The sequence below is a fragment of the Microplitis demolitor genome, chromosome 1, assembly GCF_026212275.2.
Source record: "Microplitis demolitor isolate Queensland-Clemson2020A chromosome 1, iyMicDemo2.1a, whole genome shotgun sequence".
NCBI lineage: Eukaryota > Metazoa > Arthropoda > Insecta > Hymenoptera > Braconidae > Microplitis > Microplitis demolitor.
The window spans coordinates 23540248-23560156 of NC_068545.1; the positions used below are offsets into that span (position 1 = coordinate 23540248).

The 19909-nt window shown below is 33.9% G+C and overlaps 5 protein-coding genes and 1 long non-coding RNA gene across 9 annotated transcripts; 3 read left to right on the forward strand and 3 right to left on the reverse strand.

Moving 5' to 3' along the window:
* Positions 1-6: 6 nt before the first annotated feature.
* Positions 7-3642, reverse strand: LOC103580034 (cystathionine gamma-lyase). Its single transcript, XM_008561639.3, has 8 exons — positions 3201-3642; positions 2367-2517; positions 1681-1968; positions 1411-1545; positions 1207-1342; positions 840-992; positions 608-773; positions 7-489 (listed from the first exon to the last, which is right to left on the reverse strand). Exons 2-8 carry the CDS (start codon positions 2505-2507, stop codon positions 342-344), a joined length of 1167 nt encoding a protein of 388 aa, XP_008559861.1. The 5' UTR covers positions 2508-2517; positions 3201-3642; the 3' UTR covers positions 7-341.
* A 674-nt stretch (positions 3643-4316) lies between these two features.
* On the forward strand, positions 4317-6217 carry LOC103580033 (transmembrane protein 59). The gene is made up of 4 exons (XM_008561638.2): positions 4317-4563; positions 4685-4799; positions 5238-5524; positions 5592-6217. The coding sequence occupies exons 1-4, from the start codon at positions 4372-4374 to the stop codon at positions 5922-5924; spliced, it is 927 nt and encodes a 308-aa protein (XP_008559860.1). The 5' UTR covers positions 4317-4371; the 3' UTR covers positions 5925-6217.
* Positions 6218-6284: 67 nt separating this feature from the next.
* LOC103580030 (general transcriptional corepressor trfA) lies at positions 6285-11073 on the reverse strand. Of its 3 annotated transcripts, none has more exons than XM_053739429.1 (6): positions 10694-11073; positions 7797-9460; positions 7493-7718; positions 7276-7385; positions 6715-7197; positions 6285-6561 (listed from the first exon to the last, which is right to left on the reverse strand). In XM_053739429.1, the coding sequence occupies exons 2-6, from the start codon at positions 9219-9221 to the stop codon at positions 6415-6417; spliced, it is 2391 nt and encodes a 796-aa protein (XP_053595404.1). In that variant the 5' UTR covers positions 9222-9460; positions 10694-11073; the 3' UTR covers positions 6285-6414. The 3 variants fall into 3 exon arrangements, with proteins under 3 accessions (XP_053595404.1, XP_008559857.1, XP_053595408.1); XM_008561635.3 differs by lacking the exon at positions 10694-11073 and adding an exon at positions 9824-10086; XM_053739433.1 differs by lacking the exon at positions 10694-11073 and adding an exon at positions 10016-10073.
* Positions 10043-12158, forward strand: LOC128667803 (uncharacterized). The gene is made up of 3 exons (XR_008403762.1): positions 10043-10124; positions 10483-10528; positions 12079-12158. It is a non-coding gene; the product is annotated as an uncharacterized LOC128667803 (long non-coding RNA).
* LOC103580032 (nucleolar protein dao-5) lies at positions 11569-15437 on the reverse strand. 2 transcript variants are annotated; one of them, XM_008561637.1, is made up of 6 exons: positions 15327-15437; positions 13698-15093; positions 13554-13629; positions 12070-13483; positions 11754-12003; positions 11569-11676 (listed from the first exon to the last, which is right to left on the reverse strand). In XM_008561637.1, exons 2-6 carry the CDS (start codon positions 14949-14951, stop codon positions 11605-11607), a joined length of 3066 nt encoding a protein of 1021 aa, XP_008559859.1. In that variant the 5' UTR covers positions 14952-15093; positions 15327-15437; the 3' UTR covers positions 11569-11604. The 2 variants fall into 2 exon arrangements, with proteins under 2 accessions (XP_008559859.1, XP_008559858.1); XM_008561636.1 differs by having other exon boundaries at positions 15312-15437.
* A 1590-nt stretch (positions 15438-17027) lies between these two features.
* LOC103580168 (uncharacterized) lies at positions 17028-19903 on the forward strand. Its single transcript, XM_008561837.1, has 4 exons — positions 17028-17219; positions 17982-18252; positions 18397-18511; positions 19843-19903. Exons 1-4 carry the CDS (start codon positions 17142-17144, stop codon positions 19901-19903), a joined length of 525 nt encoding a protein of 174 aa, XP_008560059.1. The 5' UTR covers positions 17028-17141.
* The last annotated feature ends 6 nt before the right edge of the window (positions 19904-19909 follow it).

Genomic DNA, 19909 nt, shown 5'->3' on the forward strand with positions numbered 1-19909 from the left:
TTACTATTAAAATCTTTAAATATTTATATAATTTATTGCGATGATAAAATATTATTTTAAAAGATTTAGTTAATTGAGTATATATTTTTTCAATGATTAAATTTGATATAGATTTATCTTGATCGTTATCTTTATTTAAATATTCAAAAATCCTAGATCTTTAAAAAAAATTTTTAAATGAAAATTTATCGTTGCTGATACCGCCAATCGTTAAACAAATTCAAGTCATAGATAAAACAATATATTTTTAAAAAATGATAACTATTGGAATGAATGTGATGTGGACAAATATTTAATATACGAGTTTGAGGCACGGAAACTGATGAGCAAAAATTTCATTTTCATAATAGACTGGCTTTTAGCGCTTGGTCCAAGTCAGCGATCAAGTCGCTCTCAGTCTCAATCCCAACTGACAGACGAATCAGCTTATCATTGATACCCAATTCGTCTCTCGCTTCTTGGGTCAACGAGGCGTGTGTCATTGTTGATCTAATTACAGCCAATAAAATAGATAAAATGAGTTTAATTAGGTCAAGTGATTATAAGTAATTGGTATAATACATATACATATATGAATATATATTATGACACTCGTGTATAAACTTACGGTAATTCAGCCAGAGACTCATATCCACCGAGCGATTCTGCGACGACGAATATTTTCAATGCTTTTAAAAATTTACTTGAGTCGCCTTCTACATAAAATGATACCATGCCACTGTGTCCTGACATTTGTTTCTTAGATAATTCATGTTGTGGATGTGATGGTAAAACTATTGATCAATAAATAAATTAATAAATAAATATTAAATTTTAAATAAATAATTAATATTTCTTACGTGGATGAAAGACACGAGTGACATGAGGATGTGCTTCAAGAAATTTAGCAACAGCTAGTCCATTCTTCATATGCTGCTTCATCCTGACTTCAAGGGTCTTCAAACTTCGACTTACTTGAGAACAATCGAATGGTGATGGTACAATTCCAAGTGCTAAAAATTTAAAAAATTTTAAGATAAGAGACCTAGTACCCGATCAGGTCTTACTCTATAATAAAATTATAATTTAATATAAATTATAAAATATTATTTTTATTTAATTATTCTAGTATTTGTAAGAGAGTTTGCTTATCAATTATCATTATACAAGTATTTAAATAGCAGAGTAATAAAACAATGAGTAATGGAATAAAAAAAAGTAATTTACCATTTTGAATATAACGTAATCTTTTCTCGAGTTCATCGCTCCGCACAATAACTGCGCCCATGACAACATCCGAGTGACCGTTCATGTACTTTGTTATCGAGTAAATAACGGCGTCGGCACCTAGTTCTAATGGTCTCTGAAAAATAAATACAATGAAGCAATAGATATCTCAAGGCAAATAAAAATCTAAATAAGTGAACTTACTTGGAAATAACATGTTAAGAAACTGTTATCAACAACAACAATTATGTCAGATCTGACGGCTTTCACGGCATCAACAATAGCCCGGATATCAATGAGCTTGAGCAATGGATTCGTTGGTGATTCAATCCAGACCATCTGCAAATACGTAATAATAATAATAAATATGAGTTGTGATCCGGGTGGAGCCTTGAGTCTCAGGTTTCTGACCACCGACCGCTGGCTACTGGATACTCTTTCAGGCAGAAAAAAAAAAATAACATGAAAACGTACTTTGGTGTTGTTCTTGATGGTGTTGGTAAAGTTCTTGATGTTGTTGCCATCAGCGAACGAAATCTCGATCTTATTTTTCGAGAGGCAGGTCCTAAAGTAACGGCTGGTGCCTCCATAGATGTCGTCGACGCAGACGATGTGGTCCCCGGATTCTAGTAAAGCTCCCAGTGCAGTTGTCGCACCGAGTCCTGATGCGAATGTCAGCCCATGCTTGCCGTTCTCTATCGCTGCTAGAGTTGTCTCCAGCATATTACGGGTCGGGTTTCCACTTCTCCCGTATTCGAACCCCTGTTAATTTATTCATCATCATCATCAGCTACTTTAGTTATTGATAAATAAATATCATTGAATTAGTCTATTATATATTTTTATCACGCCAAGAGTTAATAAATATAAATTGACCGCTTTATTAATATGATTTAGTAGTACCCAGGAACTTTATTATTTTTAACTCCATTTTTTTATTCATTGTCAAATTTATGTTTTAAATCTTATCAAATATTTATCTATCAGTTTAAAAAATTAGTGCTGCAATAAAATGTACTGTCAGCAAATTATTATTCTTATTTAAGTTGAAAAATTTATTAATTTTTTTTATCAGACAAATAATTGGTCTGCTATCTTTTGAGTTAACACTTGATCTGCTGCGTTGTCATTTAATTAAGATAAAGTAATTAGGAACCTACGCGGTGTTCAGCAGGGCCGTCTTGGCGGAAAGTCGTTGACATGACGAGTGGTCCAACAACTGGACAATAATTCCACTGTAATGGATCTTGCCCAGCATGGATTGCTTTTGTTGCGAAACCTTCTTCGGTATTAGTCGGCATTTTTATTTATCTGTAAAAAAACAATGAGCATGAGGAAAAATAATTGGTATTATTAGTAATAAAGTAATTTATCCTTGGGTTGATTTATCAGGCAATTATTTCCTTAGTAGAAATCTTGATCAAGTTTGGAGCCAAGTCGTGAGCAAAATATATATATTAATATGCGAGGTATTTATTAATTAAAGAAAATGAGCACGGAATAAATTATAAACGAGTTGGACGACGTAATTATAATTTTACAAAATTTTTAAATTAATATCACGGTATCCAATAATTAAATTTAAAATTTTTTGGATCCTAGTTAGCAGACAATTAATAATTTTCAAAATTGTTTTTTCTACAATTTAATTTTTAAAAAAATGAATAAAAAATATGCATGTGTAGAAAATTAAAAACTCTAGAGGTGTAATTTTTTTTTTAATTTAATCTTTTTAAAAAAATTCAAAATTATTTGGCTAATTTTAGTATCATGAATTTTTAACGTGGCAAACATCTCGGAGTTTTAAATAGACGTCGAAAAAAAATATAACAGATACTTGACACATGATATTTAGCAAATTATTACATCATTTCATGACATCTGATACTTGCCGAAAATTTACCAAAAAAATAAAATTCAAAAATTTAAATTTACTATCAGTAAATAATTAGAGAATAGAGAAAACTGATGTAGTTATAAGCAAAAGTACTTACTGTTTTTATAAATTACAAAAGTAATGACAATTGGAGCCAAGACAGCAAGCAGCAGGCAGCTTTGAATCCAAGACCTCACCGGCTTAAACGGCAACTCAGCAATGGCTTGCTCGGAGTCTCTGGCCGAGCAAATAAAGACCCGAGTTTCATGATTACGAACACGATGTTCATGATCAACCAATACGCATTAACACATGTCACTTGTGCCAACACTAAATATACTACACTCGATACTCATACAAACTACAACCAAATACAGATACATCACCGCCTTTTACTGCTTCCGGAACCAACTTTTTTTTTTAATTTTTTCCCGCCACTTTTATTTTATTCATCCAGTCACGAAATAAATCCTTACATACATGATCATTAATCAAATTAATCAAGAAAAATTAATTAATTTTATTTTAATTGCCAGAGTGATTAAATTTTGAGGTTAGAATTTGCCGCCAGAAATTTAAACGTCTGAAAAAATAAAAAGTAAAAATATTTTTAAAACAAACAAATATATTTTTTAAATTTATCTTGAATTTAAATAAATAATCCATATATACCTTATATTATTTACCTTCTGTCATAAATATATACATATATATATATTTTTTTCATTGTTATTTAATGACGTTAAAAATAAGATAATAAAACTTTTAAATTTTTAAATCGGCCATTTTTACAAACAACAGATCAAATGTCAATTCAAATAAATTTAAAAATTTTCCTTTCACTTTTATTTACTACGCGTATCCTACATTCTATTATCTTTCCTTATTACCCATAAATTAATATACAAATATACATATACTAAAAATATTGACACTGCACTTTTTTAAAAAAAAAAAAAACATTTTATGCAAGTCATCAAAAAATTGCGTAATCACCATAATTTGAAATAATTTAAATTAATTGTACTTATTAATTATTAATTAGCAATTGTTAATTAATTATAGTAAAATATATTAATTAGTTAAATTATATATCTATTATTATAATTAATAATAATAATAAAATAAATATTTTTTTTTTAAAAGCGCGCGCGTCTAGTTCTGCGCACGAAATCGCATATGTTTTTATAACAAAATATATATATAGATATTTGTACATATGTATGTATTATATGTTTGTGTGTGTATATACATGTGTATATGAATGTAGAATAGTTATTATATGTTTGATGTTTGTAACCAATCTGAGAGATATGACAAATAATAAAAGTATAATTATTTTGCTAGTAATTATTGGAATTAATTTGACAGTTGCTGCTGTTATCAATGACGTAAAACTTAAAAAAGATCCATGTGTTATATTGTGTGATAAAATACCGGTATCATTTTTTTTGGCAACTGATAAACTTATAAGTGATTCGGTAATTACAATATTTAATATTAATTATCATAAATAATTATTCTTATTAAATTATTACTTATGATAATAATTATTTACACTAATTACTGACAGTGATTGTTTATAGATAATCAAATTTTCAGGTTGAAGGCACCAAGAAATGCTGTCAGAGAGGTTGTAGATTTTTTAATCTCGCGGACTCGCAGCAGGGAATTGATAAAAATGAACTGAATGACACCAAGGACGCCTGTGAATCATGTAATTAATTTTTATTTTTCAAACAGTAGATTGTAAAAAAAAAATATTTGAAAAAATTGCACCTGTAGGTTTTTAAATTTTGTACATGTGCATTTTTTTAGTTTTTGTTTTTTTTTGTAATTTATTTGCTGGAAAAAAAATCCAAAAATTTTTCATTGTCTGCTAACTGAATGCAGCAGACATCAGACAAGTTTATAATTATTAATAAATAGACTAAATAATTAATAAAACAAAATTTAAAAAAAATGCACATTTAAAAAATTAAAAAATGCATAACTGCATTTTTTATAAATCCTTTTTTTTTAATTATTTACTCTACTTATTTATAATTTTAAATTTGTCTGATGTCTGCTACATTGACACTCATACTAACTGAAGGATCATTTTTTAAAATACATTTAATTGATAGTGTGCTAATAAAGTTTGATAATTATTCAGCGTGTTCAGAAGCCTACCAAAATGTCAACGAGAGATTTGCCTGCATCGTCGGATGCACTTTCATGGCCAAACAGCGGATTTTTGACCTGGTGTCCATATTATCAGCGGCTCTGTCAACCGAAGACGATTTGATTGCTCATCACTTCCTGGTAACTTCAATAGACATGCCGGACAATACGATTCTTAGTGACCCCGGGTTGAAGAAAGAAATTTTACCCGGGTGGTGGGACACCGAAGGATTTAAATTACCCCAGACTTTTATTAAATCCGTTCCGCAGGACTCAGCAGTAAGTTCTTTTTTTTTTTTAATTAATTTACTAGACATCTTCATTGATATGTAATTTATTTTTTCAGGCAATGGATTATAACATATCCCCGGATTATTCAAGCGAGCAGGATCAATCATTCCCATGGCCAGCAACAAATTGGCTGCAGTGCGCATCCAAACATACTGGGATCCCGCGCTGGATCCTCAGCTGCTCCATAATTATTGGAGTGATAGCAGTAATTTGGATCGTAATTGTCAGTGAAAAGTCGGCTGACTCAAAAGTAAATGATAATAATAATAAAAGTATTAATGACAGCAACAATGACGAACACAGCAGAGTTATTTTGATTTATCCGAATGATAAGACTCCGCCTGATTACGCGGAGTGCGTCAATGAAGAAAAGAAATTGATAACATAATTAATTTTTATTAAATTGTAAAAGTTATTATTATTATTATTATTATTATTATTATTATTATTATTACTATAATTAATATTAATGTTTTGTCGTAAATAATTTGCTTTAATTGTTTGAAATAAAAAATTAGTGTGTCAATATCGAAAATATATTAAGTTATATAAATATTAAATATAATGTAATAAATTGTAAAAGATATTATTGTTATAATAATTATTATTTTGTCGTAAATAATGAGCACTTGAATATTAAATAAATAAATAATTGTCATGATTGATGGCGGGGATCTGGAAGTAATGAACAGTTTGGGTTTTTATTATAAAATGGAATATATTTTGATTAAAGTAACGATTATATACAAACGGATGATGCATAAAAAAGGTTTTGCAATTAATTATTAAGACTTAGTTTTAAAATTAACAATAATAATGATAATGATATTAATTATTGTTGAGCGAAATTTTTAAAACGACCAGGTGACAAATTGTCGTTACAACCAATAGAAACGTGTCTCGTCACGACGCAATTGTAATTTTAAAACGTGACGGTAGATCTTGAGAGCTGGTCCCAGAAGAAGATCTAGTCCGATCAATACGTCGGATCTTTTCATTAGTAGTAAGGAGTGGCCGTCAATGTCCTGTAATTTAAATAAAACTGATGACTCAAGTGGAATTTTAAATTTTATTAATAATTATTCTTGTTGGCTAAAAAAAATTATATATCAAGGATTGGATAAGGAAAGACTGGGTACTGGTTTGATAAAATTTAAATGAAGGAGAAAAAAAATTACCTGAACACGAAAAACTTCAGCTTCTTTTGGAAAAAGACGAGCGAAATACTGATAAACTTGTTCGGAAGTCCAATCAGAAGCATCTGGTATATTTGGATCAATAACAGAATCACGTGGTGTTGTTTCATCTTCTGTGTGATCCAAAGACTCTCTAGATGGTGATACCTGTGGACTCAATACTGGAGGTAAAATCGGAGTTTGCGGGGGAGATTCTGATCTGGGTGCTGCGGTGGGCGCTGGGATTGGAGCTGCTGTTGTTGAGGCGATGGTGATGATAACTGGACCTGGAGCTGGGGTTGGTGTTGACGCTGGTAAGGAAGCTGGTGCAGATACTGGTACTGGGGCATTGGCTGTCTGCTTGCCGGAATGGTGCTTCTGGTTGCACTCGCAGCACTGCCATTTGGAATTTGACTTGGTGACTCGCGGGGTGTGACACGAGTGATGGTACGCGTCGTCACATGAGTGGCATGTTATCAGAGGTCCCTGTAATTATTTTATTATTTGATTATTTACTTATTGATTTTTGTTAGATGAGTTATTAATTATTGATCATATACTTACGACGTCAGACGTTTCGCAACAGACTGTACAACTTTTGCAGCGTTCGCACTGCCAACTGCTACCGGATTTAAGTACCAGGTCATCGGGAGAATAAATGCAACTAGGATGTGCTGGAAAATAAATAAAAATTTTAATTAATTAATCAATAAATAATAATTACTAGAACAATTATTGAAAATTAACTTTTGGTAATATTGTCGGATTTAAAATAAATTACCTCTGACAGTACAATCACGACAAGGAACGAGACTTTCAGACTTGTCTTTGTAACAGAGACTGCACTTTCTACCAGGAGTTTCTTTGGCATTCGACTTAGCAGAAGTTGAATCCTGTGAATCCTGGGTGGTAGCTTGCAAAGTTGCTTTTATACTTGTAGCCGACTGTCTTCCTCGCTTACGCTTCACCACGTTGTTGTCCGATGGGTCAAAGACTTTCTTGGCTCTCTAAAAAATTAAAAAATCTCTCATTACCCCAACAAATAAACAAACATTTACTTCTTTATTCATTTAAAAATAAATTACCTTCCGTCTCGCGCTGCGGAATCCCCCAACAGAATTAGACAAAGTCGGCGAAGGATTAGCAGAACTTCTTTCAGCCTCAGCTTCCTCGTCCTCTTTCTCTTCACTCAAGGCACCGTTGTCATCCTTATCCTTGTCTTTTTCTTTCTCCTTTTCCTTCTCTTTCTCTTTTTCCTTTTCTTTCTCTTTTTCCTTTTCTTTTTCTTTTTCCTTCTCCTTCAGCTTATCAACTTTGCTATCATTGCAAAACTTGTTCTCCGTCCTCTCATACTTTATTTCATCAAACTTAATCTCAATATCCATGGAATCATCAGCTCTAACCATCAAACGTTGCTTACGTTCCGACTTAGACGTGCGTTTAAGGTTAGAAGTATTAACCAAATCATGTTTAGGTTCTCTTTTCTGTGTAATAATTGGTATCGACATTGGATTGCTGTCTTCGCACCGCAGTACCAGGTCATCCTTAGTCACTGATTCTTCTGGAGAATTCGGTTCCTTCACAGCAACTGCCACTTCAAAACATTGCTGATCACGTTTGCTTGTAACAATTCCATTACCGTTGTTATTACCAGTGGAATTAATGTTGTTGCTACCAACAGTAGGTCGCGGGCTGTTTATTTTCGGTGTACTCGACCGTGAATCAGTAATCAATAAACTGTTATTATCATAATTAAACACTTCTGCGGAAGTTATTGTTGAGTCATTAGCATTGACACTGGCACTGACATTACAATTAGAATTAGTATTACTGTCTGAGGGAATACCATTGGTACTGTCACGTGCGTACCGTTTGCTGGCGCAAGTAATCATGATTTCATTCTCCAAATTATGGTGGAAATTATTAGACTTTGGCGAGGGCGTCGACGGAGTGGATGATGAAGAAATAGTCGAGTTCAATGTTGTGTTGCTGGTGTCACTGGTGGCGACTAGCGAGTAATTGCCATTTGCTGACCTGATTATGTTGCCGTTGGCTACTTCCTTGTTGAGGAAGTCCTCGACCATCTTTCGGGAGGTCGGGTTGGAGATGCCGTCTAGGAGCTGCTCGACCAGTCTTAGTGCTGGGACTCCTTGGTCCAGGTAGTCCGGCTCCTCGATTACCAGCTCGGCGACCGCACCGGCGACCACGGCGGAGTTCAGTTTGTCCTTCACAAATCCCTCGGGGCGGTTTTTGTACAGCTGGAGTCTCGACCACTTGGACGCATTGCGGTACGAGGTGTTGCCTTTGTAGTCCACCTGGATGACCTTCTCAGCTTCTATCAGACGGTGCAAGTCGGCGATGGTGTCCCGTGCGTCGACACAAAATTTTCTCAGCAAGTAATTGCATATGCGATCAGCATCCGGTCGCGCTTTTCGTCGTCTTAACTGATCAATAGCTTCCAAAATTTGCTCTTCGTAAAGTATTTGTGCATCAACTCTGTGCTGCTGCATATTATATTTATTTTTCTTTTTGTTTTTTCCTTATTCTTATTCTTTTTAATTATTTATTTTATAAATATTATTTATTTAAATTCTCTCGCTTACTATTATTCTTATTATATATACTAGTGTTATTATATATATTTATTTTTAAAATTTAGTATCAATCGCGGGTATAAAGATGTCGCCGTTTCTTCATCGGTGTTTTACTCGCCGGTTTATTTTCTCAATTAGGTATTTTTTTTTCTATTCTGTTAAAGAAAATTAATTTATATTTTATTAATTAGTGCTGACTAAATTTAAAAAAATGTATATATGTTTTATTTAAATGAAATAAAAATAATGCGCTAAAAATTAAAAAATTAATAACAATTATTAATTTTTTTTTATAAAAAAAAAAAAAATATTTATAGAAAAACGTCAAGGCTACGCGAGTAAATGACCAAATCGAAACTGAGACACCGTTTGTTACATTTAATTTTAAAATAAGTATAAAATTTAAAAAAATAAAAAACGTTAGCGCGAAAATAAATAAAATAAATATTAACTTTTAAAATACTATCTTCGTAAATAAATAAATAAAATAAAACAAACAAAGTAAAGTGTAAACTTACATAAATTACAATAATGTTTGTAATAAATATATCAACAATTACACGTGGAGCGACCTAGTGTACTAGGGCGTATACGCGTCTAATAAAATTTTCTCAGGACTAAAAGGATCTGAAGTAAAAACTGCGCGCTCACTGCCGTCTTACATATAAGTACTTATATGTATATATATTATATATGTATATATTACATACTAGACTACACAATTAAAAGTGCAATGCAGTAAATCAGGAAGCGGTGGCTGGTTCACAAAATGTCTTGTGTCGTCAAGAGCGAATTGCTAACTGAATAAAATTTGTGAGCGTGAGTATGAGCACCAGCGCCAACTTTACACGCCAACACTTCAATATATTTAATATATATATACATATAAATGTGTAGAAGCGGGTCCGGGTGCGCGTAGATGCACATGCACAATTTACAACTTTAAAAAATTTAATTACACTACTAGTACTTGTAAATGTAAATGTACATGTATATGTATATATATTTATATATTATTAGGTGTAATGATAATAATTATGATAAAATAGTTATATGCAATAAATATGAGTAAAACTACCCTTGAGTTAAAAATGTCGATAAGCGCGTGCCCGGTCGCTGACTAACGAGTTGATTTTTTTTTTTTAACTTTTATTTTTTTGATTATTTTTTATTGCAGATGGAGATGGAGATACAGAGTGCAGAGTTGCGGTACTTATGCGCGTGTGAGTAGTTTTTTTTTGTTTTTATTTTAATGAATTTACTAGTGCGCTTCTGGCCACGCCGGAGTTTACGATATGAGAATCAGCACGCACTGGTTTTTATCTGTCGGAACCAAATGGAGTAGCGGAAGTTGGGTTGGGGTTATAGAATATTAAGGGTATGCTTACCTAGTTACTTTTTAAATAATATTGCGAGTGACGTTTGTGTATGATCGATAATCTTGAATAATCACACGTGCGCTAGTAAAGCTTTTGCGATGTAGGCGCTCCGGGCGCGGTTTCTTTCTCTCTCTGTTTTATGTTTTCTCGTGTACTAAACGTCCAACTTGGACACTCGATGAGTAACAGTCTAATAAATTATATTTTACACAAATGCTGGCAAGTTGGTGACTTTAGTTACTGCATGAGACTTGATGATTGTCTGGATGTTGATCTGGTGATTAAGAAACGTCGACTTTTATTAAATTTACTATTAAAATAAGTGGGTACTTGATGTTGTACTGCAACGCAAAGTATGACTGTAACCCGCCGCGAAGATCTTACCCGACCGCAAATGGAAATAGTTCGGAAAACTGCCGCTGAGGTTTTGTGAATGACGAGAGTGGCGCTACTGTCAGATATCGGTGCGCATGCGCTTGCTAATTACATTGCGCATAATTGTGTATTGAACGCGCGCACAACGCGTCTCTTTCTGTGGGTGAACAGCTGATCTTTTTGAATTTTATTCCCCGCCAAATAAATTAGTGTGAATGTAGCAGACGTCAAATTTAAAATTATTAATAAATAATGTAAATAATTAATTTTAAAAATTTAAAAAAAATGCGCGCTTAAAAAATTTTTAAATTGACAAGTGCATTTTTAAAAATATTAATTCTTTAACTACTTACTCCACTTATTTATAATTATAAATTTGTCTGTCTGCTACATTCACACCCGTCCAAAAAATGCATTCTATTAAAAAAAAAAAAAAAAAATAACAATTTCTTTATTAAGTAAATTAAAAAATTATCAAAATTTTATTTAAACAATTAAGTAGACGTAATACTTTTTTTCTTAAATACAAAAATACTTTTATAGGCTTATTTGTAAAATTTATTTTCTTTTTCCGGTAGCTTGAAACTTCCGCTTCGACGCAAAACGAACTTGGAAGCCTATAAATAAAATTATAGTTATTATTAACATGAATTAACAGTAATCACTCGGCCAGATAATTATTTTGTAAACTTACTAAATTAACAGGCTTGACTTTAGCAACTGGACTGTTGCTCTCCTTCAGAGCTTCGGGTATTAATTTTTTCGAGCCTTCGCTTTTTGATAAATCGCCTCGAATTGGTTCTGAACGACGAGTAGAAAGTTTACTGATTGAGTGCTTCGATGATAAGCTCGCTCGTGATTTTTGAGATTCTTTAGTACTCTCCGTTACTCTCGGAGATGACTTGGGAGTCCTCGGTGATGAAACAGCCATTTTAACTTGTGACCTACGAGTCAAAAAATAAAACAAATAAATAAATCATGTAGTTTTAAATAAAATAAATATTTATTACCGTTCGCAGGAATTATTTTTATTAAATTGAGGGCGAGGATTAGTCCTGGGTGTGGGACGAGGACTTGTTGCTGTCCTAGGAGCGTTCGGAGTAACTGGAGAAATATTCCACGATGGCTTAGGACTCTTAGCAACCGGCAGACTGGAGCGAGTATTTTTATTGCTGCCTTCTGGAGTCGAGGCCGCGAGAGGTTTAGTCTTCGGAGGTTTCTGCAGACAATTAAAAGCCGGTTCTTCAGAATTTGGAGTGCTGGTTTTCCCAATGGAAGCACGAGCACGTGGAGGTGTCGCGGGAGTAATCAGCGGAGCGACGCGTTTCCCCAGCGAAGCACGTCGATGCATATTACCCAGGGGAATCACCGCTTTCATTGGACCCTTCGTGGTCTCGGACTCCGGCTTCTTGCTACGGAGTTTGGTTTTGCTGAGTACTGGAACAGGTTTTATTTTAACTGGAGCATCATCTTTCGGGACTTGATCAGCGCGCGAACCAGCCACCCGGTGACCAAATGATGACGACAAACGGCTCTTTATTTCTTTCTTAGGACTGTCGACGCGAACTTTGCGCCCGGCTGAGCTAGATCTACGGGGACTTGAGCCCTCAGGTATCTGTGTCGTCGACGTTACTCTTTTTAATCCGCCATATTTTTTACTTGGACTGTCAACACTCCTGCGTGTAATGGATGACACCGAGCGACTTAATCCCGGATTATTCATCGGGTAAACACGTGCTGTTTTAACTGGTGAAGTTAATTTTGATTTTTCTTCATTTTCATTAGACACAACGCTGCTAAATACTTTGTTAAGTTTTTCTAATACTATTTTAGGCTCGCCAACATTTTCCGATATCAATTTTTCCAGTGATGTTTGGATACCTGCTATTAGTTTATTGATACTGTCATTTGGAGTTTTAGTTTTAAAATCCTGAGGTGACTTTGAATTATTATTTATATTTGAGGTATCAGAATTACCAGCATCATTAATTTTTATTTCATTATCTTTACTTGCAGACGAACTTGTACTTCTGGCCATGCAAATTTCCAATAAATCGACGTTACTCTGACACTTTACGCCCAGCATTTTCTCCAAATTTTTAAGTAATTCAATAGCCTGATAATTATTTTCAGCTTTTATCAATTTTTTAAGATCCATCAGCAAGGTCGCAGCGGCTGGTTTATTCTCAGCTGCGATCAATTCTTTTTCCAACTCACGTACCACGTCGACAGTACTGTTGCCATCATTACTCTTCCCAAGTAATTGCGATGAAGATTGAGACTGTAATTTATCAGCAGAATTTAAACCCGTGCTATTAGATGTGTCTGACGACAGCTCAATCAAGTTTACAACTTTTATTTCGCTGTCTGTTAATACTTCCGTATCACTGGGAATTCTCGAGGGCAATTCAATGCTACCGCTCGCTGTAATTTAATAATTTACTTATCAGTCAATAAACCATATGGAAAAATAATTAATTAAATAAATACTCACACTCCTGTGATTTAGCAAGCATTCGTTCAAGTGTCGCTAATGATTTATCATCATCCCGCTTTTTCAATTCTTCATCCTGCAATTAAATATGTTATTAATAAAAATTACAAAAATTCAAATTATAAAATAAAATAAAATACTAACAGTAAATACAGAGTCTGAAGTAATATTATGATCAATAACAAAATTTTCTGGATCAGTAGTTAGAGAACTTCCGGCTTTTTCCAAGGACCCTAATGAGGACTTTGCTTTAAGCAGATTAAGTTTAGCTTTCAGGTCGGAAATTTCAGCAAACGAAGAGGAAAGACGGGAATTGATTGATCTTTTCATTTGCTCAGTGTCTGATAACGATGCGCTGTTGATGAACGCGCAGTTTATTGTGTTGTTTGTGTAGGCAGACGAGCTGCCGGTTATACCAGACGCGGAGCTCAACTTTCTGATGGAAGACAAGTCTGATATTGTGTTGTAGGATGACTGCAAGAATCCGTTGTTCAGTGGATCTTCGAGCAGTGAATTTTTAGACGACAGCAGACTTGTGTTGATCCTGCTGCCAGCCGTAGATTGTGATCTAGCAGCTTTGGGGCTGAGGTAATGCGGGGAGAGCTGACAGCCTTGAGACAGAGACCGGCGTAGCTTGTGGTAGCTGTCATTACTGGTTTTTAGAACAGCTTCTTCAGCTTCTCTGATCCCTTGCTGAATGCAAGAAGCCAGACGCTGAGCAACTATCGACTTTATCGCAGTGTCATCGCCACTGGATCCCGACAGGCTGTCATTGAGCGTCGACTGATTGAGAATTGACTGAGATAAATTAACTTTAGGACTCGAGACTCCTAAATCACCAGCTAAGCGCTTCAAGTATCTATCAGTGCTCGGTCTTCCCGTCACCGAGCAATCCAGCAGAAAACTGTCATTTAAATACGACTGATCCAGTATCGACAGCTCATGATAATCTGGACTAGGTGGTCGTATAGATACCAATGGATTTTTAGATTTGCTAAAATTTTTATGGGTTAGACTCACTGATGGAGTGACAAACAAACCGTCTGACGTCTTGTTCATCTTCAGAGCGTCTGCATGACGTTTGGATTTACCTGACTGATCACCAGTTGATTTGCACAATGATCTAGATTCCCCGGTTGTGTTCATAGACTTTTTCCAGACAACCTCGAACGGGTCTTGGGATTTGCTTACAAACTCATTCGTTTTTCTCAACTCCGAATCAAATGGATTGTCATCCAGGTTTCCACAAGCTTCTAAATTTATTATCGGGTTCCTTACAACCTGTGATTCGCATGGCTTCTCATCCTTGTCACCTGGCAAAGGGATCAGTGGTGACGTCAGCTTTGGACCACGTATTTTTTTGTCCTCAGGGCTGGTTAAATCTATCAAGTCACTCATAGTTCTCTCTATCACTCACCTCTTGCTATCAGTATTTTTCTTTTTGCAAAAATATTTATTTATAATTATTATTATTATTTCTATTAACCGTTAAATTATTCAGCATTCAAAATTAGTAACACCTGATCACGACATATTAAACCTAAAAGTTAAAAAAATTAAATCTTGCACTCGAAACATTTCATTATTCATGAGTATGAATGTAGCAGACATCAGACAAATTTAAAATTATAAATAAATAAAATAATATTTAAAAATTAATAAGTGCATTTTTTAAAAATTATTTACTCTATTTATTTATAATTTTAAATTTGTTCGATGTCTGCTATATTCTCACTCATAATTATTATTATTAATTACCAATTTGTTAATTACTTTACAGCTCTACGGTGGATAAAACCATTAAACAATTAATTAATGACACTGTACACAATTATTTAACAGGTGAAAATGCATTTTTTTTAGTCTCCGGCCATGACCGGCCCGAGGGCGCCACCTGGCGGGAAAAAATAATTTAAAAAAAGTAAAAAAAAGAACATGGCGTGTAATGACGCGTTGATCATCACTAATTAACCGATAATTAAAATAAAGGGTAAAATGTCACGGTAAATATCAATTTCAATAAAATTCTAAAAGTAATTTGAATATATATTTGAAAAATAACAAAATAAATTTTTATTGCTAAGCAAAGTAGATAAAATTTTCAATTTAAAAACCGTAGAGAGGAACAAGTAAAAATAAACTTCCATTACAGGTAATTTACTACTCGGTCGTAAAAAAGAAAGAGGAGACGATCAACAAATTAGCTGATTTTTTTTTTATCCTCAATAAAAAAAATGATCATCCCCATAATGCGTGAATCAACCAATCGGATCCGAGTCTTATGTTTCCCGACAGCTCGTGCTGAGATCCCGCGTAGGCGCAGAACAAAAAAACGTATCATTTTTTACACTCCCTGTCTCGTTACTTTACTTGCATACTTTGTATGTATATACATTGAAAGGGAAAGAAAAAAAAAAGAAAAAAACTCTTCAAGACTATTCAAGTACGACAAGCTGTTGGATATTGGATATTTTTTTTGCCATTACTATTATTATTAATTCCTGTATAGCCGGTACTGATATTATTTTTTTATGTTGGACATTTCAGGTTGATGGATGAAGGATAAAGGATAACGGATGACGAAGGAAAGGACAGACGTATTTTTTACTACACCCATAATTACATTATTATTTTTTTTCGATTTACCGAACGGTGGAATTCGCACGACACAAGGTCACGCGTCACCCATTGGCTGTTATAGGACACGCTGTCAGTTTCAGCTTTGAGCTTTCAGTATCGCTTGGTCTCTCGTACGTGCGTGTCTTTACTTTCTTACATTCAATTTTCATACTCTTTCTCTAAACATACATACATATATAAATATATATACATATATATATATACATATGTATCCGTAAAGTATCACTCTATTAGTAAGTACTCCAAAATTAGGGTGGAATCGGACTAAATCTCGGTGTCATTTAAAAGCCTCCAGTTTCAATTCCTCTAATTACTTTTTTTAATTATACTTTTAATTAAAATAACTGTGGACAAAGGCTATTGTTTCAACAGTAAATTGTCTTGATTATTGTTATTATTGTTGGATATATTTGTTGATAAATATAAAAAAGTCAGTCTCGTTAAAAATTGACTCCGAAGCGGTCGTCGGATTCGAATCAACAAGTTGCTGATATCTATGCAAATATTTGCAGTGATAGTTTTAAAATAGAGTGAAGCGTAAAAAGGGGAATAAGTAGATGGTATGCTTTTTATTATTATTAAATTATCTGGACTTGATGGACGTCATAAAAGGAAAATAATGAAATATTGACAGTAGTGCTGACGTACCAGGGAAAATATAATAATAAAGTATCGGTTTAATTTTTTTTTTTCATATTGATATAGCCGGTGCATGGAGTGAAAAATACCCTAGGGAGTTTTTTAATACAAAAGTACATGGGTTCGGTTGTTTGCATTGAGCTCCGATGATTTTATTTCTATGGAGAGTAGTGAGAAAGTGAAGTGCGGCTCGGCTGTAAGTTGCAATTGTGGCTCTGGGGATAAAAGAGCTGGTATTTATAAATAAATAGGGGGTTATTTAATTATTAATTAATTTAAATAGTGACAAAACGATACTCTGTGACGTCAATGCAAATTTGCGCGCAAATAGTCGCATGGGCATGGGACTTTTTGATGATAGGCAGAACTCCATACTCTGTTCAGAATGTAAGTTAAGTTTATTATATTGTTAGTAATTGCATATTATGTGCATACATATACATATATATTGTTATATAATACATATATGTACTTATTATTACTATGTACTGCGGGCGTTCTTGTATCCAAGTCGATGGCGAATTATGTTGAGTTATTTTCAGACTTTGCGTGACATTAAAATGTCAACAGGTAAACTCAAAAAAAAAAAGAATATTAATAATGGCATCAAAAAACTGATGAGTCCGTAAATAAGCGACAAAGTTAAGCGGAATCTTGAGCAGTCTTTAAATGTCGGTTAGTTTAAAAAGTAATTTACAAAAGGTAAATTAAGATTTTTCATTGGATTTTATTTAATTTGTTATTTTATCCGCTGGAAAAGTCTAGATGCTTATGGGTAATGAGCAGCGAGAGGGAGAGACTGCTGATAACTTTTGGATATTGTCAAAGTTTTAATTAATTCATCAGTTTGAATCTAATGGAAATGTTTTGGGAAGTAATTAACGGTAGGGTTTTAGTTCTGAGTGCTCTAGTAAAAGAAAAAATTTTTCTATTAATTTATTGTTTTATTTAGTCGGTTTCTTGTTGAAGCGAATAGACTTGCAAGTATTAGATTTTGTTTCAATAGAGTACTGGTATTTTGTTGTGTAAACTGGAGTAGTGAATTAGTTTGGATAATAAAAAATAATAATCAATAAATAGTAATTTTTTAGTAATATTTGAAAATAGCAATAATGCAAAGCTCGTTTGTTTGTTGACATATTTTGACAGCCAATCCAATTACACGTGACTGATGATAAAAAAAACGAAGTGCTGCTCTCGGATGGTAAAGACATGATGAAGGATACAACAACTAGTACCGCTACAAAGGAAACTAGTGAAGTGGACAGAGGGAAAAATAAAAAAGACATGGCTCCCTGGCGACTTCCAACCCCGACCTCGATGATATCGAGCCAAGGAAATCCGTTGACTCCCATTAGCTCTCCTCAATATTTATCCCCCAACGTGTTCCAAGGGCGTAACTCCCTTTGTTCCGCCCATGGTGAGTTCTTTATTTTATTACTTTATTATCATTGAGCTCTTAAGAATCACCGGGTTCCCTGCTAAACAAACTTGAAAACTTTCCTCCATTTATCCGCTCTATCAATACAAATCATATCCAATTATCACATTTATTTTATTTCAGACTACAACTTACGCAGAAGAAGGCCCATGACTCTGAAGATCGGGCCCAGACTGGTCCCCCACAAAAGCACATCAGCCCCGACGAGCACCACCGACGGCGAGTGGCCGGCCCACAGGTGAGTTTTTAAATTTAAATAAATTAAAACATCTCCCGGTATTTTTTTAAAAACTACCGGCTGGGTTTTCTGCCAACGGTAGCCGGCAATGCCGCTGCCGGTCCAGGCTGTTGGTAAAGTAGAGCTTAAAGCCCCAGAGGGTGAAGGTAAGTGGTCGGTATGCTTAAGAGTATATGGTAGTAGGGTAGGGTAGTTCGCTGTAGGGTAGACTAGGGCATGCAGGATTCCCCGAGTTTGTTACCAAGAGATTCAACCCCTAGGCCGAGGTTTTAATTCAAAGCTTAGTCGAGCTTGCGACAGACTCTGCTACGACTGCACACCGTTTTTGGCGGAATAAACTTTATATTCAGTGCTATACTACTGTATATATTACAAACTATACTAAACACTTTGGTAGTAGTCAAGTGTACTGGCGTTGGCGCGGTAACCACAACATTCTGAGTTTAGCTTTCACGGTTTAACGTACGGACGCGTGATTTCAGTACGATAGTGGTCAGACAGCAGTTGTCTTGCACTAGATGCACGTGTGGCAAATCCACCGGTTACTTTATATACGTCGTACATAAGTTTACTCAGTAAATTTATTTGTTTATTTTTTTTTTTTTTTGAATAACGGAACTGAAAAACTGGAAAACCAGTGATGGAATAAATTAATAAATATTTAATCGGCATCTGTAGTTATTTTTAGGATTATAAACTATAATATTTATGTCATCTATGGAGTATTAAATAAGTAATGCGCATTTTCGGTTATTCCATTATGTGAAATTAATATCGATTGTGATTCAGTGTAAAGTTTATCGTGACATAAAGCTCTTTAGCAACGGCAGTAGTACAAGTTTATGCTGTTATAGTATGAATTGAATTTACAGTTGCAATTGTAGTTATAGTTGTAGCTGTAATTTTAGATTTGAATAATATAATAGCGTGTTTCAGACTAATAGTGTTTAATGTCTGAGGTATTATAAATTCAACGGTTGTTTATGTTTACTGATTTGTGATACCTGCTCTTGACAGATTATTAATTAAGGGCAGCTTTTAGTTTGCAAGATGTTAAAACTTTTTTTGAGTTAACATGAGTAAGACTAGACAAATTATAAGTAAGAGGTACTGTTAGTTTTCGTTAAACTGAACATTCAAGAGTGCAGTCCTGCAAATAAATCGATAGTTTATTATTTGAAAAACTTTCGTTAAATTAATTGACTGTATATTTGTGATGTGGAGTAGCGTTAGAGGGTTTATTTATTTATTTTTTTTTTAAAGTTTTAAAGCAAATATTGGAATTTATTCGGTCCCTATTGATTGTAAATATTAAATATTTGAATTTATAGTGGGAAATTACTTATGGATGCATTATTGCTGGTGTCTGGTTTTAATACGTGGGGAGCTTAGAAGAGT